The sequence below is a fragment of the Protomyctophum bolini genome (assembly GCF_963924005.1).
Source record: "Protomyctophum bolini genome assembly, chromosome: 23".
NCBI classification, from domain to species: domain Eukaryota; kingdom Metazoa; phylum Chordata; class Actinopteri; order Myctophiformes; family Myctophidae; genus Protomyctophum; species Protomyctophum bolini.
In genome coordinates, this window is record NC_137884.1 from 4,612,840 (window position 1) to 4,637,407 (window position 24,568).

Consider the following 24,568-nt stretch of genomic DNA (forward strand, 5'->3'; position numbering starts at 1 on the left):
CTGCAAAAATCACCCAAGAGTCAGTTCAATTGTGTGTGTTCTGCACAATGACAATACTTTTACTTTTGGTACTTTTTTTTGAAGCCAATACTTTTGTACTTTTACTCAAGTCAATTTCGAATTCCGGACTTTTACTTTAGTTTGAGTACTATTTCCGCCAGTGACTACTAGAGGTGTGACCCTTTAACGACCAAGGCACTGCACATGTGTTGATGACGCCACCAGTGAAATGTCAACTGAACAGGCTGTTCTTTACACAGGGGCACAAAAAATAAAAAAAAAGGATCTGCGTCAATAAAAACACACTGACGCTGAACACAAAACGGCATCTGTAAGCAGAACGACTCGAGGTGGCAAGTTGTGCTTTCGCAGAAATCATCAAGCCCAGTGAGTGAGAAGTCATTTCATGAGTCAATCGTTGGCTCTGCGAGGCAGCAGCCAGACATTGCATAAAACAAGGTGTAAGTGGCGTGTGCGTGTGTGTGTGTGTGTGTGTGTGTGTGTGTGTGTGTGTGTGTGTGTGTGTGTGTGTGTGGGATATACAAAGGTGTTTGTGTAGACCGGCCAAAATAAATGCTATGTGCATGGACGTGTTCAGATTCTATTGATGCTGTGTGACAGCCACGAAATTAAGATATGCTTCTCATTTTATCCACCCTAGTATACCCTAGTATCCCCAGTCTGGGGTAGAATGTTCCAGAAGGAGCGAGTGCATTCTCCGGCAGCGGCAATCAGACGCGGCGCTGCCAGAGGGGCGTCACCTGCCGGGGAAGGTAGGGGGGGATTATGTCACTCCACTGCCGCTCGCTTCCGCGGCAGTGCGTCGGTCCGACACTGCCGCGGGTGTTGTCGGCAATTGGCAGAGACTCCGCGGCTGATGCCGCTGCTGGAAAATGCACTCGCTCTCCCTCGAATATCCAGCAAAAAAAAAAGAAGCAGATCTACAAGCTCACAACATGGGAGAAATAACTAAACAACAGAACGGCCGGACAAACTTTACAACGTGTGCAAACATAATGCTGTCTTCTAAACGCAAAAACAACATCACTGGACTAATACTATCATAAGTACGCAATACCACGCAACAGGTAATTGTTTAATTCATCATCTATTTCCTGTACGTGCTAAGAAGCAGACTTGCGTTAATATTTCCGTAATTTTCTTCTCTTGTACATACCAAACAAAAACACATTTACCAATAACCACACTGAAATCTCCTGTACGTGTCAACTCAGACCAACGCAAAATCTTCACTTCCGGTCGGTGGACTCAAATGTTCACATTCGTGTGTCAAAAGTAACACGAATGTGAACCATTGACTTCCAGTCGCTGGACTTCAAAATTATTATTTTGTAATCTTTCCACAACAATTTCCATGTGCTGTAGATACTGTACATGTAGAGGGTGTACTCACAGGGAACAGCACGATGGGCACCGTCAGGGTGACGGCCGTCAGCACGGCCAGGCGCACCAACAGCAGCATGGTGTCCTTCTCCTTCAGTTTGGTGAAGGTGTGGAGCAACTCGTCCTCCACAAAGTCTGCACGGGGGAGGAGAGAGAGAGGTAGAGAGAGAGAGAGAGAGAGAGAGAGAGAGAGAGAATCTAAAAACCATGACAGCTTGACATATTCCACCACCATTACAATTAAATTCAGAAACATGCCATGTGCTGTTTTTTTGTATCGTTTCTACATCTTGTGCTTAAATAAATCAAATCAACAAATTAAAGTATAATAATGTTGTGTGTGTCCGTGCCGGTGTCTTTAGGTTAGGTCTAGTGTTGTGTGTGTGCCCGTGCAGGTGTCTTTAGGTTAGGTCTACTCTATAGTGTTGTGTGTGTGCCCGTGCAGGTGTCTTTAGAAGGCTAGGTCTATAGAGCGCCGCAGTCCCGCCCCCTTTCAGAAAAACGAGTGGCCCAGGAAATGAAAACCCCAATGCATTCTCCCATCGGCACTTCTAATATAATTTATTTAAAGACGGTTACGCCGCGGACAAAGCCAACTCGGATCGTGACAAATCATGACAATGAACACAATGTTTTGGGCCGATCAAAAAATGTATAGGACGAAAAACAAAACAAATGTTGTCTCCTGACTTTCTTTTCTTCTTTCTAATGATTTGATCGGCCCCAAAACATTGTGTTCATTGTCATGATTTGTCACGATCCGAGTTGGCTTTGTCCGCGGCGTAACCGTCTTTAAATATTTAGAAGTGCCGATGGGAGAATGCATTGCGTTTTCATTTCCTGGGCCACTCGTTTTTCTGAAAGGGGGAGGGACTGCGGCGCTCTATAGTGTTGTGTATGTGCCCGTGCAGGTGTCTTGTCTTACCGTAGAAGGTGAGGTATCCGAACAGCGCTGACATCATGTACATGACCAGCATACCCAGGATGGACAGGTTGGACACATTCTGCATCTTCCTCCGGGAGCGACTGTGAACGCACACGCAGACTAAAGATTATCGACAGTTCAATCAAATTATTGCCAGTTCCACTTTAAAGGTATACTGGACCAGTACAGCCATAAACGGCATTATAGACACTGTGATGCAGTTACTGTATACAACGTACGTGTGTGTGTGTGTGTGTGTGTGAGTGTTGTTTTCAACTCTTCTGCTGGAAATGCTGAGCGACACCGTGGTACGATGACGTATACCGCTATGCTACTGCATAAATTATTTCTCAATAACGGCCCGAGCTCCTATGAATGAACTGGACTCCTATGAGTTCAGTATGAAATATGAACGAGCTGCACTGCACTCACTCCTTCAGCTCGCTGTAGATGGGAAGCACCTCCGGGTGGCAGACGAAGGCAAAGGCCAGGATGGGAACGGTGTACGCCGTCTGAAACACACAGAGCACAAACACCATACGGTAATATTATTAACCCATTCTGACCTGAGATCAGATTCTAAAAATGTCTTCTGAATCCTGACAGTTTTCTGAAAAAGCCATGTCTTCTATGTCAGTCGTTCTTCGATTTTTCAAAAATAGCAGACCTACAAGCTCGTAGCGCGCCACTCGGTGGCGCGCTATGAGCTTGTAGATCTGCTATTTTTAAATAGCTAAAGCATAACGTAGTGCTAACACCAAAAGGGGTTCCCAGCCTAAAATGGGATAATGAATAATGAATTCTGTACTGGCCATAATGGACCGTGTCTTGAGTGTACAGGGTTTGATGAGGTCAGAACAACATATGGAATGTCAGAACATGTCAGCTCCATAGATGGAGATCTAAGGGTGGCAGTGGGGGCAGTGTCTTGAGTGTACAGGGTTTGATGAGGTCCCAGGTATATGGCCGGGGCCTGAATCTTCGGGCCCGTTGATAGGACAGGTATCAGTCAAAAGGGAGACATCGAAGAGGAAGAGGACGGGTAGGGAAGAATCAACATATTATAGGAATGCCAGAACACGTCAGCTCCATATATGGAGATCTAAGGGTTTGAGGTCAGATGTAGAGTCGCTGGCCGGCTCCATACAGTACATGCAGATTCAGGTGAGGATCCAGTCTTCTCCATGTATGGCTATCGACAGTCTGAGGTGTTCTCATAAGCCTGAGTAGACGACGAAATGACCAAAGGTTTTTTGGAAAGTGAAATATCCCCTTAACCAGAGCTACCAACCTGCACACATTTTGTGTACCAACCACGCAATTCTAGGTGTCTATACGCCTAGAATTGCGTGGTTGGCACACAAAATGTGTGCAGGTTGGAAGCTCTGCCTTAACAGAGAGTGGCCTGAAGAACACAGACAAACCCTAAACGTATGTTTAGAAATGAAAAGTATTTATTTCAGTGACCACTCCCCAGCGAAAGAGAAAAGAAGAAAAATGTGTGTTGCCGCAGAGACAGGTTTACGGCGCTATTAACAGTGCCATTAATCTGTCCTCCTCGTCGTCCAAACGTGCACACACATGCATGCAGAGATGCACAGACACACACAGCCACAGTCTAAGCCAACAACCACACCCTTATTCATTAATTTGTGTGTGTGTGTGTGTGTGTGTGTGTGTGTGTGTGTGTGTGTGTGTGTGTGTCATAATGGCTGCAGATAGACAGACAGACATAGGGACACACATTGCTGTGCATTGGAGTGGCTGCACTACTCCAAAACTGTGGTAGAAGAATCACTCTGCAGAATCTCCAATCACAACCACGAGTTTATAAGCTTGTAGATCTGCGTTTTTCCAAAACGTTCTTAGATGGCCTCGCGCCCCAATAAACCCGTCGACTCACCTTCGAGTTGAAGACAAAGTATTTGGGCGTGCACATCTCTTCGTCGGAGGGGCGTGGCTCCGCGTGCACGCCCATGTGGTGAGAGTCGTCGTGGCTCCCCGTGTCGGCGGGAGACATGGCCGCTCGGCTGAAGTCCATGAGGGTGGCCGCGGTGGCGTTGTGCAGCCCGTAGGGCGGCGCCAGCGAGTCCGAGGCGTTGGCGGCGCTGAGGTTGGCATAGTGGTCGAAGAAGAAGGGCAGAGGACACGCCAGTTTAGTCTTCTTGTAGATCAGCTGGAAGGAAAATGGACAATTCATTTACCACCACACACATTTTTAACAATGAATTTACCAAGACCTTTCCAGAATATTTAACCCAAATTTCAGCGTCGCAGTCCCGCCCCCTTTCATGACAGCCCGGAAGAGAATTTCTCATTAATTTTCCCCATAGACTTTTCAAACAGTATTTATTTATAGACCTGTAAGCCTCGGTCAGACAAAGCCAAGTCGGATGGTGACAACTCATGACAATAAAATAAAATAAAAATTAGGCTGAACAAATAATTAGAAAGAAGAAAAACTACAAAAAGTGTTGAACCCTGGCCTATTTTTCTTCTTTATTTGTTTGGCCCAAAATAAATGTGTTTATTGTCATGAGTTGTCACCATCCGAGTCGGCTTTGACCGAGGCTTACAGATCTTTAAATAAATACTTTTTTAAATGTCTATGGGGGAAAATTAATTGGAAATTCTCTTCCGGGCCACTCGTCGGGGGCGGGACTGCGACGCTCTATAGAGTAGGGATTTCCGATATTATCGGCCGATCAGATGTGCATAAAAATGTAAGCAGATTATCATCGTTATCGATTTAAATTAATTCAAATGTTTATTTTTATTTGGAAAACCGTACATTTGTGATTTACAATAGAGGGTATGAGCGTGACATCATCATCATCATACCCGGAAGTTATGCGGGAACGTCTACTGAGTGTCAAAAAAACTACTTTCTGGCCTTGACATCACAACATATCCAAACAGAAATCTGATTGTATATACAAAACCACGTTAAGCGATGTTAAACTCAGTTTGCAATTCACTTTGCCACTGACTTTATGCATGCGCATACCCTCTATATGACAATCAATCAGTGCAATCAATAATTATTATCTTAATGCCCAAAGACAGGCAGTGTAGCAACAATAAAGCATAGAATATAGAATAGCATAATTAAATTCCATTCCAAATGTTGTGTCAAATGTTTTGCTACACCACAAGGCACATATATCCTCTCTAAGGCATAGGATCACGCTGCAGTACATTGTGAGCTTGTAGATCTGTTATTTTTGTCACTGTACTGGTACACATTATGCTACAATCACGCAGCGCGTTTGGCGGAAAACGACGAAACAATGTTTTGGAAAATGTTTTTATTAAATCAATAGCCAAAAACAATGCATATATTTTCCCAGGACCCTTGATAAATTCCAAACCTTTTCCAGGACAGGATTTTTTTCAATATATATTTCCAGGAATTTCATGACCGTGGGGAAACCCAATTACATACAAAGCTCAGATGTTCAGATGTACTGAAACTCATGCTGCAGTTGCTTTCTTTGACATTGCCGTTCATGCCACAGCGCTACACAGTATGGACTGAACTGTGAGATTACTAGCAATGCTCCTTGATTTTACAGAATTTTCTAAGAAACACGAGTTTGGCCAATTCATACAATACAAATCACAAAATGACAGAATGAACATGCAACGCTATTAACACTATGACGTGTGATGTATATGACCCTAAGGTAGTTCAAGTAGGGGGCATACCACAGCGTATACGCTCCCTTTAAAATGTGCCCAGACTTGCTTTAAGGGGGGAAGGTTGGTTAACGTGGCAGGCGTTCCCAAATTAAACACATGCTGACAGACCGACAGTCTGATTGAATGCTACGTTTGAATACCAGATAATAAAAAAAACAAGATAAGAGCATGCTATACGATTGTATCACCTGAGGGACAACAGAAATTGAAGTTTATTTTTTCTAAAGAATCCTTATTTATAGCCAAACAGTGGATATTGCGTCGCATTGTTGTCAAATTATCTTCGCTATGTTCACCCACCATGACATGCCCAAGATAGGAATGTCCAGGTTGTTGTACGTATGTGCAGCATACGTTGCAGACAAGAAAACCTGTGTTCTCTCTCTATCACACGTGTGTCACATGTCACGTCAGGGCGCGGATTGAGATGCACTCGGTCAGTCAGCGCTGATCTAAAATCAGATTCATCTGTGAACAAAACGAGATTAAATATTACGGTGAGGAGTCAGACTTACCACGCCGAGGAAAAACACCATGCAGGACAGAGAGAAGCCGCTGGTGTAGCCCAGATAACCTAGAGAGAAGAGAAGATACAGTCAGTGCGTTGTGATGTCAGAAAAGGCCAGCTCCATAATATGGACCCTGGGCACAGTTGGCAGGGGCCCTGTCCAGAGCCCCTGCAGAGGCCTTTTGTGGGGGTTCTGTGTCGCTGGGGCAAACGTTCTCGAGTTATGTGCATTACAGACAGACAGACACACAGACAGACAGACATACAGAGACGTGGTGCATTTATAGATACTAGCCCTTACCCGTTGTGAGATATTGCCCCCCTCCCCCCCCCCCTTGTGGCCGCTGGGGGTACTGCGCCCGTTTTCGCATTTTTAATTCACTAATAAATTCATTATTAATTTATAATTTGTTACATTTCGTTAAGACCTCCATATTATGAAAAGTGGGAAAAGTGGGAGTTATTGGTGCAGGCGGTGAGGCGATAAAGAGGTGTTTCTGACACACATTCAGACAGACAGACATTCAGACAGACAGACAGACAGACAGACATTCAGACAGACATTGACTGAATTATAGTATTCAATTCAATTCAATTAAATTTTACTATAGTGTCAAATCACAAGTTGTCTCAAGACACTTTACAACCAACAAAGATCCACCCAGAGCAAGCAATATTGGGACAATGGTATGATGATGATGATAGATGCCCGCATAGCCATTCACACATTCCACAGTTTTTCGCACCTCGCTAACAAAACCTGCCGATCAACGCTGAGTGCCATGGCTTGACATGACAGGAATGACCGACCGTAGATGCATATCAGTTGTGACGGACGGTCCATTGTGTCGACCTGCTAGCCTACTGTATTGTATGTATCTTCTGTCTGAACGTAGTCTACACCAGGGGTTCTCAACCCGTGGGTCGCGAACCCTCGAGGGGTTGCCAAATTATTTTGTCCCCAAGTTATAATTAAAAAAAAAAAAAAAGAACTGAATTGTTTTTGCAACTGAATGGCTGGAAAATGGAAATTAAGAGTTTACATAGTACATGGTGCATGCATACATTTCCTTGATTGAATGATTATATCTGGTTTCTGTATTCATTTATTTGCCCTATTATTAAGGGGTTTTTTGCAGTCAGTTTGTATTGGTGGTGGGGAGGGGGGCGGGGCAGGTGTCGCGAGACATGTCCAAAGCATTTCCAGGGGTCCCCAGCCAAAAGCGTTGAGAACCCCTGGTCTAAACTAATGTGTTGGATGACAGTGGATGATGGATTCATGAACTAATTAAATTACAGGTGACGTTTGCAAGGTAAATGACAAACTTTCCCCATTATGCAAGCAAAATACACAGTATGTTGTGTGTAAATAAATAGGCCTACTGTACATAGAGGTTATGTCAAATTTTCAATTGCGCGTGTCATAGCACACCCTAGCCCCGTAGCACTTATCATAGCACTTTCCCAGCCTAGCCCGTAGCACTTATCGTAGCACTCGCCCTAGCCTTGACCACCTTGCAGGCTTATGCAAAGGCTAACATGTCCTTTAGATCAGTGGTTCCCAAACAGTGGGTCCGGGACACATTTTCTATCCTTTATCCTTAAGTTTTGTCCTTTTATGTTTTTGGTTTCCTACATTTTATTTTAAATTAATGAAACATTTATAAAAAACATTCACAAAAAAAAAGAAAAAACATCTTCCCCCAGTAATTTCATGAATTTCACGCACGCACGCACGCACAGCGTCGAACCCTTACCCAGGTTTTTCAGCATGGACAGCGGCAGAATGATCCCAACAGACACGAATACCACCAGGTAGTTCCCATCCATGTACCATTCACTGCAACGCAAGCAGAGAGGAACAGTGAGAGAAACCCAAGTAATCATTCATTGATAACCTTATTGATCGATTAATTAAGCAGCTTTTTTTTTATTTTATCTGAGAATCTTAATTTCCCTCAATGTCTAACATATAAAAATCTACATTTTTCTATACAGAAAGAATACAAAAGGCATATTATATTCCTTAATCACATATTTATTTGACCATTTGAGATACAGGGTCAGGCAATGGCATCTTTGTATGAGGAATAAAATGAAATGTAAAGTGTCTTGTATGTCACGTCACATGCAAAAGCAAAGACGTTTCTGTGGCTATAGGTGGGGGAGACTTTGTTTTAACCGGCCCACATGTGGCTATAGGTGTGGGAGACTTTGTTTTAACCGGCCCACATGTGGCTATAGGTGTGGGAGACTTTGTTTTAACCGGCCCACATGTGGCTATAGGTGGGGGAGACTTTGTTTTAACCGGCCCACATGTGGCTATAGGTGGGGGAGACTTTGTTTTAACCGGCCCACATGTGGCTATAGGTGGGGGAGACTTTGTTTTAACCGGCCCACATGTATCTATAGGTGGGGGAGACTTTGTTTTAACCGGCCCACATGTGGCTATAGGTGGGGGAGACTTTGTTTTAACCGGCCCACATGTGGCTATAGGTGTGGGAGACTTTGTTTTAACCGGCCCACATGTGGCTATAGGTGGGGGAGACTTTGTTTTAACCGGCCCACATGTGGCTATAGGTGTGGGAGACTTTGTTTTAACCGGCCCACATGTGGCTATAGGTGTGGGAGACTTTGTTTTAACCGGCCCACATGTGGCTATAGGTGTGGGAGACTTTGTTTTAACCGGCCCACATGTGGCTATAGGTGGGGGAGACTTTGTTTTAACCGGCCCACAGACAACCTTACATTCACCGAAAACCACCCAACGATAGAAAGGCAGATCGATGAATCGATTAACTATCAACATCCCTACCGTGACCCGACATTGTAATTTGATGTCTCCCCTGGGACCCAAACTAGTGAAATTAGCAGAACTACAAGCTCAAGCGCCACGTTGTGGGCTTTAATGTAGACGCTCACGCTCACGCACACGCACACCCACACTCACCCGTTGTTCTCCGCTAAGCCCAGGAACGCACGTATCACTTCAGGAAGCTCATACTTCACAATAAAGAGGTAGCTGGACATGGCTTTATGGAGGCAAACACAACACAGTAAGGTCTGCTGTTCAATTAGAACGGACATGAAGCAGTGTTGATTTCGTCGACTGAAACTATACGACAAAAATAGCATAGATTGGCTATTTTCAGCATGCAACCAAGTGTAAAATTACGGCATTGCTGTCAATATCAACGATAACATGAAGACAAAGATGAACTCATTTGTTGTTTACCTCCAATATTCTGCATGATTATAGCTATGAATGCAGCTATCTTCCCCGGCCAGCCGAAAGCCCTCTCTCCCAGCTTTTCATATATGAGGGAGCCTGCCGGACAACAAGAACAGCGCGCTCATTGTCAGACAGACATACAGTACAGAGACGTGGTGCATTTATAGATATAGATGCACGCCAGCCCGCATAGCCATTCACACATTCCACAGTCTTTCGCACCTCGCTAACAAAGCCTGCCGATCAACGCTGAGTGCCATGGCTTGACATGACAGGAATGACCGACCTTAGATGCATATCAGTTGCGATGGACGGTCCATTGTGTCGACCTGCTAGCCAAATTATTTTGGGGGGGGTCCCCAAAATTATTTAAATAAATAAATATTAAATAAAGAACAACTGAATGGCTGGAAAATGGAAATTAAGAGTTTACATAGTACGTGGTGCATGCATAAACTTTCCTTAATGATTATATCTGGTTTCTGTATTCATTTATGATATATTTTCCCTATTATTAAGGTTATTTCTGCAGTCCGTTTGTATTGGTGGCTTTTCATATATGAGGGAGCCTGCCAGACAACGAACAGCGAGCTCATTAGTGACGCTAAATCCTATTTGAACTGGGGACCCCCCAAAATAATCATAATTATTTGAACTGGGAACCCCCAAAAGTAATCATATTTATGAGCTGGTCCATTGTTATATAATTGTACAACCAGTCAACGAGTCAGCTCATTTGTTTTGGAGGTACTAAAATGTCATAAAAGTCCTTAAATTGTCCCATAAATCATGCGGGGACCCCAGGCTGGGAACGACTCCACATTTGTTTGGATTATTATATATACTTTAGGCTACAGATTCTAGACACGCATGTCTTGAGGCTCGCTGAACTCGTCGAACTAGGAGATTGCGATCGATCGGTCAGTACGTACCTCCTTCCTTCGCCGTCATCAGCAGCAGGTGCACCGAGTACAAAGACAAGATGGCCACGCCCACCAATAGTATGCTGGAGGAGAGAGAACACACACACGATAGGTTGAACAGACCACTGGGGTTCAGAGAGAGAACACACACGATAGGTTGAATTGACCACTGGGTCCATCCAGTAGGATGCTGCGAAGAGAGAGAGAGAACACACACGATAGGTTGAATAGAGTGTTTGGTTCCCAAACACTGGGTCTGCACCCAAGGTTGGGTCGCCGACCAATTTTTATGGGTCCCCTTATTTTGAAGTTTCCTACATTTCATTTTTTTATTATTATTTCAATGGATTTCATGACTTTTCATGAATTTCGTTACTAGTTACTTTGATTATTAGCATTACAAAACATACATTAATGTACACGGCCATTTGAAAAATAGCCGATCTACAAAAGCTTGCGACGCGACGCATTGTGAGCTTGTAGATCTGCTATTTTCTAAATATTTGAAAACTTGAAAGGGGACATTCTGCATAGCGAGTAGTACTTTCTTACATTAAGTACATGTTGATGCTTGGGGTGAAAATGCCACTATGTGTACATCCGTACACGTTACATTTAATGTAGCATTTCTTGGCGGTTTCATAAAGTGAGAGAGGCCAGGCAGCCGCTTTGTCAGTAGTCTGTTTACACTACATAATTCACTGCATGCTACAGTTTTAACAACATTGTCTTAAAGAAGACCGCATTCTTTACACTGGACTTACAGTAGGCCTATTTTGTCATGTACTGTACAGTACAGTTGATGCACGTTATTGGAACTTATCGCTGGATCTGAACGGACAGGCAAGCTGCTTTCGACATGCCTTATACAGTACATGCTCCAACAGTAAAGTGCGTCAAACGTATCCAAACAACTGCCCTCTCTTCAAATACCAAAGTCCCCCCCCGGTGATACGTTATGTAATACTGTAGTGTACTGTAAAGCATGACACAGGACATTATTTTTAACGCCAAGCACACATATATATACAGCGCGGTAGGTTTGCTGCATGGTTATAACAAATGTTCGTCGACTACCTATATTTCAAAATGACTAAAACTAAGACTAAATTGACTAAATAGATTTTTTTTAGTGAAATGTTACAAGAGAATAAGAGATCCAGTATAAGTCATTTACTCATTTTACACTTGTAATGCATGCTGAAAATAGCAGATCGCAGTGCAACGCGTTGTGAGCTTGTAGATCAGCTATTTTCAGCAAGTGTAAAATCAGTCATTACGACGGCATCAAGGCCCGCCAAAATACATTTTAGTCGACTAAATCAACTGCAGATTTAGTCGACTAAAATCTTATGATATTTAGTCGACTAAAACTAGACTAACACTGAAACATTCCAGGTGACTAAAATGTGACTGAAACTAAATGAAAACGAGTCAAGAGACTATGACTAAACTAAAAAAATTGCTGCCAACATCAACACTGGACACAGGACATTATTTTTAACCCAAGCACACTCTGAGCGGTTTCTAATTGTGCCACAGTATATATAAATATATGTCAGTACAGTAGGGCTGCTGCGTGGGGGTTATACCAGGTCACGGATATACAGTATGAATTACTGCTACTGTCTTAAAAATGGCATGCTAGGCTGGTGCTAACGTTAAAAATGTCAGGGGGAGAAGGGGGGTGGGGATCAAGTTACCTTTGGGCTCAATTATCACGCCATTTGCAACTCTATTAAGCACGTGATAGACTTCGATGAGCGTGGTGATGTGCACAGGAAATAGCTGATGTGAAAGCTCACCACCACAGTGACAACAGTGCTTGACTTTGACTTTGACGAAAATGTAAGACATTCTGAAACGAATACTTTTCCCTTACAGCAGCCCTTTATCGAGGAAAAAAATAAAGGCCTGGGTAATTGAATTGAGAGGAAAAAAATGCAGTTGTGTTCTTGTTCAGTTGACTTATTTGCGTTCTTCTGTTTACTGACTGCAGTTAATTTAATCAGCATAACAACTATTTTAATATTCTTGACTTTGACTTTGACGAAAATGTAAGACATTCTGAAACGAATACTTTTCCCTTACAGCAGCCCTTTATCGAGGAAAAAAATAAAGGCCTGGGTAATTGAATTGAGAGGAAAAAAATGCAGTTGTGTTCTTGTTCAGTTGACTTATTTGCGTTCTTCTGTTTACTGACTGCAGTTAATTTAATCAGCATAACAACTATTTTAATATTGAGACAACCTCCGGTGTGTGACCAGAGACACAAAGAAAATGAAAAAAGAAATGTCATCTCCCAGTGGCTATAAATAGATTGTGTCTAAAAAAACAGCACCCCCACCACATTCTTTCTGTGAGCCCAAGTTGTCCCTCCATATCATATCAGTGGTTCTCAAACATTTTCATTGTATACCAGAATGTATTTTGGCCACCGTTCCCCACCCAAAATGATTTTGTGCCAGGTACCCCCAAAAAGAGAGAACGCTGATACTGCCTTTAAGATTTTTCAAAATTACGCCACATTTAACAAAGATAAATAAAGAGCACCTGGACCCCGCTCAAGGATCCCTGGAATCAGTGTTGTTGTTATATAACCAGGTAACATTATAGCAGCTCATAAAGAAGAAATCCAATATGGAGCCTAGCACCGCATGCAAAGCACGCACGCACGCACACACACACACACACACACACAAACGCACACGAGCGCGTCAGATGATCGCCAGAGGCAGGGGAAGACCACAGCATGCACAGCGCGTGGTCAGACATGGGTCAAATGACAGCTAGAGGACCACAGTGACACCGAGAGGAAGTGTGATGATACAACACCCGGAAGGGAGTTTATGAATGTACAGTGTGAGTGTGCGTGTGCGCGTGCGTATACATGCACAAGGGAAACATCACTTGGACACAGAGGAAGGCTTGTGTTTTTCCACGTCTAATTTACGGTGGTGCGGTTGACAAGAAGGAAGTGGAGATTATGTTCGGTACGTACAGCAAGGAGGAAATAAAACATAATAGTTCTTATGAATGGTTGTGTGTGTGTGCGTGTGTGCGTGCGTGTGCGTGCGCACACGCACGTGTACGTGTGCGTGCGCGAGTGTGTGTGTGTGTGTGTGTGTAATTGGAAGAGTCTCTCTTTTGCGAGCAACCTCACTGAGAACCAAATATAGGGCGAGTGACTGAGGTGGGTGTCACATGTTCGAGGGGGTGTCTGCGTGTTCAAGGGGGTGTCCGAGGGGGTGTCTGCGTGTTCAAGGGGGTGTCTGAGGGGGTGGGCTGTAAGGAAAGACGCCGGTGAAAGATGGCCACCAGCACGTCGTAAACCCTAGTGGTGTAAATCAACGAGCTCACAGCACGTGTGTGAGCTTGTAGATGTGTAGATTTTTGGTTAATGTGACCGTGTGTCAATGTCGGAACTGATGGAGATAGAAATGTATTTGTTTGTGTGCATTTCATGACTTACGAAAACAGAACGATTCCGGTGTTGGCCATGGCGTACGACAAGCCCAGGATGCCGCTGCCCATAATGGCGTTGCTCAGGTTGAACACGGACATCCCGAAGGAGGCGTGTCCTGGATGCTGCGACCAATGGGGGGGGGGGGGGTGGAAGAGAGAATGTACATTAATGAAACACACGCACAGCATAAAGGGAAATGTGGCTGTATACGTTTTCTAAAATTGACTTACGTATTCTTCGTGGTATTCTTCATATTTCTTCTTCTTCATCATCCCGTTGGTGAGGAACTTCTGACTTTCCCCGTCGTCAGCGTCGTCCAGGAACTGACTGCAGAGAGACAGAGCCCACGATGGTGTCGTTAAGACGTATTCTGAGGCAACATGTCATAACTAGGGGGTCACCGCCATGCCGCCGGCTTGTGGTGGACATTAAATGGCAAAATTATATTTTTGCCACGGACGAAACAAAATGAGTAGGCTACACACAGACACAAAGAGCTGGCCCTGAACGACCATAACATGGTTTGTAACTCTTAGAGTGTACAAATGTGAGTGTAAGTGATGAGTGTACATTTGTACACTCTGAGCTCTCACAGTTATGTGTATTGTGTCTAAGAACCGCTGTCCTCGCCTCCGAATGTGCCATAGTGTCGTAGTAAATCAGTGCCATACATATTCAGAAGAATATCTGGAGACTGACATTCAGTAATTGGGACGCAAAACTAGAAAAAGTGCTCCTCTGAGCACCGGTCTCCACCAGGCCAGGTAGGTTATCGTGGCGCTATAATAGGCCAATGTGAAAAGGGTGCCATTTCTTCTTACGCCTTTGATGGAAATTCGACATTCAAAGTCATGATTTGAGACATTTTGTTCCAAAAGCGTGTTTTGCAAAAGTCCACCTGCTGGTGGTGCTATAACAGGCCAATGTGAAAAGCCTGGGATTTATGCATGCACATTTTCCCTCAAATTAGGATGGAATATGAAATACCAGACGGAGCCATCTTGTGATGACTATAGAGATACTGTGTACAGATTTGCAGATAATTGGACAGAATCTGAAGGTTTTTCCTTGGCCTGTAGGGAGTGTGCATGCAAAGTTTCACAGATCAGTGCAGTTGTATGTAAAAATCCGAATCAGGCTGTTATAGAACCACCATGAGGCTGATCTGAAAATTTGTGGCATTTCGTCCTCGGCCTAGTGGGAATGGGTGTGCAAAATTGCTGCGTACGTGATTTGAGCAATTTCATACAAAATGGACCAATCGTGCAAACATTGAAAGGCACGGACGGACGGACGGACGGACGGACGGACGGACGGAGTGCAAAACATACTCTCCCCCCTGCCTTCGGCCTGGTGGAGACCTAGTAGAGACAATAAGAATATTATAATGATGTGTAAAAACTAAATGTATAATTTGCCACGGAGAAGACCAAGTCTTTGCCACGGACACATTTGGTAATCAGAGGTAACAGGGTACTGACACTATGCGTTCTCAGAGGTAACAGGGGCTGACACTATAAGTTCTCAGAGGTAACAGGGGCTGACACAATAAGTTCTCAGAGGTAACAGGGGCTGACACAATAAGTTCTCAGAGGTAACAGGGGCTGACACAATAAGTTCTCAGAGGTAACAGGGGCTGACACAATAAGTTCTCAGAGGTAACAGGGGCTGACACTATGGGCTGTATTTTGCGTGTCTTAAGTGCCAGGTCTTATTCCCTAACTTGAGTAAACTAAAGACCTGGAGGCGTGATCAATGCCATTTGGCTATTCTGAGTGGCCAAAGAGCATTGATCACGCCTCCAGGTCTTTAGTTTACTCAAGTTAGGGAATAAGACCTGGTACTTAAGACACGCAAAATACAGCCCTATAAGTTCTCAGAGGTAACAGGGGCTGGCACTATACGTTCTCAGAGGTAACAGGGGTTGATTTTTGAAGAAGATGTTAATGTTTAACTTGTAAAACAAAATGCTTCTTTCAGCTCAGTAAATGATGCAAAATGATTATTTATATATAGATCTGAAAAGCTGATCAGGCCCTTGTTCTTCCAATATACAAAGGCTGCATCAGACTGAGGAATAAAATGGAAATGGAATAAAATGATGATTAAAACAGATAGGAGAGTGTACAGACAGATCGGGAGCAGAGAGTATACCCTCCTTACCTGTTTCAGAATTTTAATCGAGTTTACCAGAACGAAGTTGTCTCAATTCTGATTCCACAAGGTGTGGCATTACTCTCCATATATATATACACCTCTCAAGACATTATTACAGAAGACACACCAAACCAAAAATGTCCTTGTGTAATGTAAACAGTATGTAAACGGGTGTGCTGGGACGCAGAACCTCTCTGACCTGTTGATGGAACTTCTCTGAGTCAATGGGCTCACTGACCTGTTGATGGTGGCCTTCTCAGAGTCAATGGGCTCAGTGTAGCGGTCGCAGCCGTCCAGGCTGTCGGTGCTGTCGTCATCGCCCTCCGTGCAGACCTTCTTGAGCTCCATGCGGTCCATGGATCCCGGCATTATGGCGGCGGTGCACACAGCAGTAAGGGCTCGACGTTAGGGGTCAAAGTTTACACACGGCAAGTAGCACACTTCTTCTTCTTCTTCTTCTCGGGCAAGCCTGACGGACTACCTGAAAGCAAGGATACAGAAAAGATGGTCAATAATCTGACTAAAGTGTTAGGGAGGGACTATAGTGCAGAAGAGATCCAGTAGAACTAAGGGCAGCTTCACACTATGGTCCCCGGGTGCGCACTCGCGGGTTCACTTGGCAGATGTTGTGGTTAGTGTGAATGCTGCGTACCGTTTCCCCCGACTGAACTCGGATACGGATCGCTGCAATGTGAAAGCATTGGATACAGTTGAATGAAGTGTACTCGGAGTGCGGAAGAATCAAGGCCAAGCGGGGACCAGGCAATCGTATTGGGGAACGGTAAATCAGACGTGTGAATCTGCCATAAAAGACAAGTCATTTTATGTTTGGTTGCGCTCGCGTGTCTGAAAATAGCAGATCTACAAGCAGATATGTAGACGCAGATCGGCCTAAAACTAAATGGAATTGTATTCTAAAGACTATGACTAAAACTGAAATCAAAATATGCTGTCGAAATGACTTGAAATCAACACTGTTGATCAATACATGTTGCATATTATTCACCACATTCTCCTTGCAGGATTTCTGTCCAAATCTCAAGGTCAAAGATGTGTAACTGGCATTTTATTTCATTTCTTAACCTCATATGTTTATCATTTCTTTATGTTTTGAGGAAAAGAAAATCACAGAATACACCCGGTACAAAACACAACTAAATCACAGTAACCGTTTGCTCAGTCAACTCAAACTCGCCACTTTTTGGGCTACAGAGCAAGCAGCTCAAATCCTAGAGGTCACGGCCGCGACGAGTCTATACAAAATAACACTTCAGCTGTAAAAAGTTCAGTCTAGGGCAGCTCTATTTCAAGGGCATACAGGTGCATCCCAACAGCATGTCTTATCGGACTCAACAGAACACCATAGCCTTGACAAAGACCTGTCCTGTTCCGAGTAAGAGAGGGCATTCAACCCAGCCAGGCAAGCCAAAAAGGGAAGCTATCGCATATTTCGACACAGCAGTCAATGCGTCACAACGAACCTGGGCTTATTTTTTCTTCTTTTTTTTATCCCACGATTTTGTAACCCATTTGCAGATGCCAAGCTGCAAAGAGCCCAGAACTGAGCTCATGCTTCCTTCAATGCACGAGGTGTGACCAGGCCGATTCTTATCACCTGACAGGGAGGGGGAGTTTCCCCCGGTAGGACGTAGCGCGACGTGGAAGGAGCACGTAATTCCAACCGGTTCCTTTCCCCTCCATCAGGCACCCCGGCTGACCAGGGGGAGGCAGAACAGAGTCAAGGATTACTGCATGTTTTTTTGTGTGAGGGTACCTACCCTATAGGGGACACAGGGAGAACATGCAAACTCCACACACAACGTCCCTTTCCAGGGTTTCTGGAAACATTTTCATGTCAAAGACGTGAAAATGTAGTTTGGCTGCGGACCCCCGTTTGAAAACATTTTGTGCCATATTATTTTGTTCCTCAACCTTCATTGCTGCAGGTGGAGACACAGATACAGTAACAGTGTCCAAACAAAGTGCTTAACAGAGTTAACCAGCTAACGGAGTTAACCACTTTCAGCATGGCATAATGGCATCCCTATTATAGGCAAAGAAAAATTCTAAACCTCTGATCTACAAGTTCACAGCATGTGAGCTTTTCCTAGGGACCCCCCCCCCCCACCTCCCACCCCCCCAGAACACCCTCCTCAAGGACCCCTGGGTGTCCCAGGGGGTCACCACTGACATACTGTACAGTACACCATCAACACACTTTGAGGACCACACGTTAAAGTATTTTTGTTTTCCATGGCGTTCAACAATCAGAGATGCCGATTACGTAAGCAGAGGAGCTCAGAGAGGCCACGAGCAGAGCTGAGCACGCACGTACATACAGCTCTGCCGAAAATGATTTCAACAGCCAATTACCCCGCCGTCCCCAATTTGTCATCGTCGCACAAAGAGCTCTTTGAGTGGATTGGATGAAAACAGGAGGAGCGGCCAGCCGGGGCAAAGCTCCAGGAAGGTTCCTAAACGAGGTGTTCTCTCCTCTGTTCCCCCACGGGGCAGGGCAAGGCAGCGTGCATGGAAATGAACACAAACCATGGAAAACCACGGCTCTAGAAACATGACCGCTCAATCATAAGAAACACAACTACATGGAATAAAGCTAAATAAAATCTCACGACTAACAGTTAATTAATGATGTTTTAGGTATGATCATTCTTTGTTGCTTGCTGCTGTGGCCAACCAGTTGAAGAAATCACAGTTCTGAAATAAAAAATAAAATAAAGAAACTCTCAAATAACCAACAATCGATAATAGCCGATCTATAAGCTAACAACACGTCACAGCGCGACGTGTTGCGAGCTTATAGATCTGCTATTTTCGTTGAGCGACATCGTGCTTCCATAGAAGACACACATGCCTTCTACGAAATCCAAATAACTGAAATCAGTCTTGGCGACTGCATGAGAACTTAACTTAATCCATGCGTAACTACAGTGAAATGACGACTACACACCCTAGTGCAGTACACAGATAGAAATGTACAGTCAATTTGTTTAATTGCTCCGAATTGTGTGCCGAGACATGCAGGCTTAATTTTATGCACCCTTAATAAACAAAATAATGACATGATTAAGGATGAAGGAATGCTGTTCAGAGGTGAAAAAGGGCTTTCTGCCTTGTCATGTGAAGCACGTGTTGACAGTCAACATACAGTGCTGGAAAGTATGGTAACCAAGTACATTTACTCACGTACTGTACTTTAAGTAACATTTTGAGGTACCGTACTGTTACTTCACTGGAGTATTTCCCGATTTCCAATACTTTAACTTCTACTCCAGTACATCTCCGATCCAAATATTGAACTACATGTATTTGAAAACCGTAGTTACTAGTTACTTTGTAGATTTTGACCAATTCAGCTCTATATATATATATATACATTTTAGGCCTTTTGAAAATGGCAGATCTACAAGCTCACAATGCCTCGCAATGCGTCACATTGTGAGCTTGTAGATCTGCTATTTTCAAAAGATCTTTATACATTTGAAAACTGGAAACAGTCTTTTACTGTTACTGATACGAATACTTTTGTAATGTTACCGTTAAGTAAACGTTGAATTCCTTTTAGTAGAGTACTCGAGTAAGAATTGTGAGTACTTTTTCCACCACTGACAGTACAGTATGTGTGTGTGCTTCAATTTGCAACGCTGCTGCTGTGTCGTGTGTGTGTGCGTGCGTGCGTGCGTGTGTGTGTGTGTGTGTGGACATACAGGAACCAGTGACCACACTGTCAAACTCACAGCCTTGAGGACTGACAGTCACAAACAGCAGCAGCATCAAAAGCTTCTCACAAACGTCTCTGTGTCTGATCTTTCATTCTAGAAAGCAAACACAAACGGTGCGAGTTTACAGTCAGCACAAACATAACAACCCCCATGTCATGATGAAGATATTGACCGAATATTGTTGTTTATCTCAGTCTGTATGTTCTCGTCGTCACTCTTAGTTTAGTCGATATGGAGTACAGAGTTTTGGCTGCATCTTTCAAATATCACCCACGACTTTGCCATTGCAAATGTAATAAAAATGAAATGTCTAGAAAGAAGAAATATTCACAGAAGGCATAACGACACATGATATGTATTGCAAAGAGGCTGAACCAGTCTGACGAGGATACGTTTGTAAAGGTAATGTACTGCTTCAGCACCACTAAGTCAAAGCACACAGTTGGCAAGGTGTAACACATGAGAGAACAACAATAGAGTGTAGCTTGCAACACTTAAATACATTGTATCTCAATGAATCTTCGTCTTCGTGTCTGACAAGTCCCTTACTTCCACCTCATAGGTGGAAATTGTCCAACATAAAAAAAGAAAAACTACCAGCGATTATTGATTAGCTATTTTAACTTGGTTAATATGTTTTTTTAAAACTGATATCGCTACCTTGACTTAATCACATTTAAATATTAGAAGGAAGCATGCCAGTATAAACAAAACAGGGGGAAAAAAGTGCCACCCCCAAGTCAAAGTCCAAGTGAAAACATAAACAAAACTAAAATATCAACTGTTTTAAGATTCCAAGCGTTTCTAATGTTGGAATGGCTCACAAGTTCATGGGCAAAAAGGACAGCTACTGTAGGTCACACAAAACCAATTTATGGAGAAAAAAATAGCAAGCCCTTCGGGACCAACGTGCGTCAGCATAATTAAATTTTCTAGGTTGAGTGCTTTAATATTCTATAAAGTCTGTGCTAAAGGCTCAATACAAAAAAAACAACAATGCACTCTTCTTTTCAACATGTAATATTCTATAAAGACAGTGCTGTAACCTCAAAAGGCTCTATACAAAATGAAATTGTGTGCACAAAAACAATGCAGTCTTCTTTTCAACATTTAAAGAGGAGGAAAATTACACCGATTACAAAAATCTTTTAAAATGTTAATGAACAAGATTATGCAACTTTACTTCAGTTATTGGCCTCAAGTGTTCTGTTCAATCCAGAAACTACAGGCTGGCCCAGAGATATATCAACGTACCAGTAGCTCTCAAACCCTTGCATGTTAAGTCAAGTCACAAAAAGCAACATTCCAAAAGTAATCAAGACAACTCAAAGCATCATCCACGATTCCACCCCAAAGACAAACTCTTGCATCAGCCAACAAGCACCCGAGAGTGAAATTCCTTAAACAGAAGTGCGCACGCACGCACACACACCCTTTGGCACCCCAGGTCCTACACACCCAGCTCTGCAGAGTTATGGCTATTGAACAAGAAACATCATAAGTAAACATCGAATACAATGTAGGCATACTCACACTAGCTCCTATAAAAAGGGGTCCACACTCCACAGCTGTGCTTTTAAAATAGGTATTTTTTTTTGTCTTTCTTCCTTTTTGCAAGGATCAGGGCAGAGAGAACATACAGACACCTGAAGCAGAGAAGAGCTGCAGCACTTTCCCTAACTCAGGTGAGAAAAGGGAGGCTTTTAAAGCACGGGGGGAGGGAGGGCTCGCCTCAGCCAATGAGAGGAGATACACAAGACAGTCAGGCCCTTCCCCCTTTGCACATGCTCCTACCGACACACACACACACACACACACATACACACACACACACACACACAGACAAGCGCACACTGTCGACCACACAGCCAACAGAGGCGGAGGAGAGGGACGGCTAGCGAACCGTGATGAGTGGACGAAAAACATTTATAGTGACGAAGGCCCACATGGCAAATACGAGATAAATAAACCCAATGAATGACTCAGACGGATACTTGTGAAGAGGGAAAGGAGACGGGCAGAGGGATATGGGAGAGAGTGACAGAGCAGGTACAGTATGGGGAAATGCAATCTGTCGAAAATATAAGTGCGTAACTTTTTTGTTGCACACTCTTGGGTCAGAAGAGGAAAAGGGAGGTACGTGAGAGAGTGGCACGTTTTTTTACAAAGATAAACACAGCGAAAGGTTTCCAGTGTGCCATGAAGACAAAAAAAAAAGACAAAAATCACGTGACACGTGTCTCCACGTGTCGCCACCGCCACTCATAAGCGTCTGCCGAAATGCCACTACAAAGATGTACTGAGTGATTTCAGCCATATGTCAATGGTTGTGACAACTTGAGCGTTCTCAAATAAACATACAAAATTGCATCTGAGACAGGCTTGCATCTATTATTTCGGAGCGCCACTTTTTCCCACTTAGTTACTTGGTTTATGAGGAAGCGCACCTGCTTTTCTTTCTTTACAATTATGAGTTACAGTATTTGTGTCCTTTACTTGAGTATTTCTAATTTCCAATACTTTTACTTCTACCCCATCTCCAGAGGCAAATATTGTACTTTTACTCCACTACAATTATTTGCAAACTTTAGTTACTATATTTACAAAACATAACCACCACATAACCACTTCCGCACGATATACTGAGCATGCACGCTTCCAAGAACATCCGCCCTTCTATGCCCCCCGGACAAACTCCTAGCACCCTCACACGCACGCACAAACTCCTACCAGATTTCACATTTGTACTGAAGGGATAAAGCCCCTTGAGATGCAGCATCTCATTTTCAAGGGAGGACCCGTGAAACACGAACAAGATACATAAAACATACAGTAGCTACACAGAGGGAGATACTATACAGAGACATGCATACTGTAGACGGAGTAGACAGCTTGCTCACCCAGCTCACACCCACCCCACCAGAAAACAAGACCGCAAGGTCCGCATTGGTCCTTTTGGACCAATGTGCCCGACTGTACCCTGTACTGTTTGCATTTCTTTATTGTCAAAATAAAAGATAAACAATCAACCAACCACCACATCATCAGCTGTTAAGCACAGAGGAAAGAAGAGGACATGCAAGTACTTTTCAGAAGCTTAAACAAGGTGAATCAAGACGTGAATGTAGGGAAGTCCCTCACACATGGACAAACTGCTATAGCGAGCACGCACGCACGCACGCAGGAGCCCTTTTCAGGGCTTCAAACCCAGTACCGCTCGGATTTCCTCGAAGGGCCCCTGGGGGCCAAGGGCCCCTGGGCCACGGCCCCACAGAAAATTTGGCCCTGGCCCTCACACACGTGGACATACTGTATTTCTACCGCCCTCACACACACGTGCACATTGAGTGACAGACAGTACAACGGACTCTGTTTGTAGTGAGGGGAGGCTGTGCCACTGTATGACCAATCAGTGGCAAGCTGTCGGGATGTCGTTGTGTCCAAGGTCACATTTTCCTGAAGGTGTTTATCTGCGACTCTTCCCTAACTCGCTAATAACCACTTGAACCCTATGACGTCCCTGTTCTAGATCTAAGTCATAATAGGCTAACATTCCACCAATAACAAGCTAGCAATGGCCTGCCTGCAACCTACACTGTAAGTGGCTGATTTAATAAGAAAATTGCACAGTAGGAGATACTCTGTTCTCAAGAGATTTATTACCAATACACAGTTCATTCAGTGAGTTAACAAAAATAGCCTGAGCCATGACGATGTATATATAATTATAGAACAACACATCACTTGTGTTTCCAGGCCATTGTCCCAGAACAAAGATTTTTACAGGGCATCATGCCATCGAAAACTAAAACCTACAATTATTTCATAGCCATGCAGGCAGCCGAGAAAAGAAAGCTTAAAAAATAAACAGCCTGCTCTTTTCTGTAGTGAAACATCCCACCCATGAAATGATAATTTGACACACTATTCACCGGTTATAGCCATGAAAAAACATAAAAAACTTCTGCAAGTGTTCCCAAGTTAGTATTGGTGCTAATGCACTGCAGCAATAGAAGCCGTCTGTCAATTTGACAGATTCACAACAGGCCTGAATACCACATGAATACAAGGCAAAACTAAACTATCTGGTTATTAGCTTCTTTCAGTAGAAGGTACGCAATGAGGCAGAGACCATGAATCCTGGATATATCGTTGCTGTCCGGCAAGAAAACACCTAACTCCATTTGTCAGGTTGTAGATTTTGTCATCCATAAATCAATGCTATTACATCTGTGTGTTGGTTATACAAATTTGGAACCAATGAAAAGTATTAAACTCCAATTGACCCTCAAATTTCCTTACAAATCACATGCAGAAATGTCCCGGTCAAGACAACAGAATCACAAAGCAAAAAAAGGCAATAAAACTCCAACAGACCGTGACTGGTAGGTATCCAAATCTTCACAATGGAAAACTCACATGCATGGCCACAGGGGCATTCCTTAAATGGCATCACAAAGCTGAAAGTGCCAAGGGTGTTCACGTTCACACCATGTGAGAGAGCCGGGGCG

The 24,568-nt window shown here is 43.7% G+C and overlaps 1 protein-coding gene across 3 annotated transcripts in view; it reads right to left on the bottom strand.

The window, feature by feature from the left end:
* slc38a4 (solute carrier family 38 member 4) overlaps positions 1-24,568 on the bottom strand; it is a 64,566-nt gene that overhangs the window by 23,020 nt on the left and 16,978 nt on the right. For 2 of the 3 annotated variants that reach the window (XM_080757710.1, XM_080757711.1), the window contains exons 2-13: positions 16,556-16,798; positions 14,391-14,487; positions 14,167-14,282; positions 10,704-10,777; positions 9,775-9,867; positions 9,490-9,571; positions 8,297-8,379; positions 6,547-6,605; positions 4,233-4,505; positions 2,762-2,841; positions 2,330-2,430; positions 1,415-1,539 (exon numbers count right to left, since the gene is read on the bottom strand). In XM_080757710.1, coding sequence (XP_080613836.1) covers positions 1,415-1,539; positions 2,330-2,430; positions 2,762-2,841; positions 4,233-4,505; positions 6,547-6,605; positions 8,297-8,379; positions 9,490-9,571; positions 9,775-9,867; positions 10,704-10,777; positions 14,167-14,282; positions 14,391-14,487; positions 16,556-16,686 — 1,314 coding nt within the window. In that variant the 5' untranslated portion in view covers positions 16,687-16,798. Of the gene's footprint in view, positions 1-1,414; positions 1,540-2,329; positions 2,431-2,761; positions 2,842-4,232; positions 4,506-6,546; positions 6,606-8,296; positions 8,380-9,489; positions 9,572-9,774; positions 9,868-10,703; positions 10,778-14,166; positions 14,283-14,390; positions 14,488-16,555; positions 16,799-21,590; positions 21,741-24,568 lie in introns of those variants that run through there. The other variant, XM_080757709.1, reaches the window with a different exon arrangement.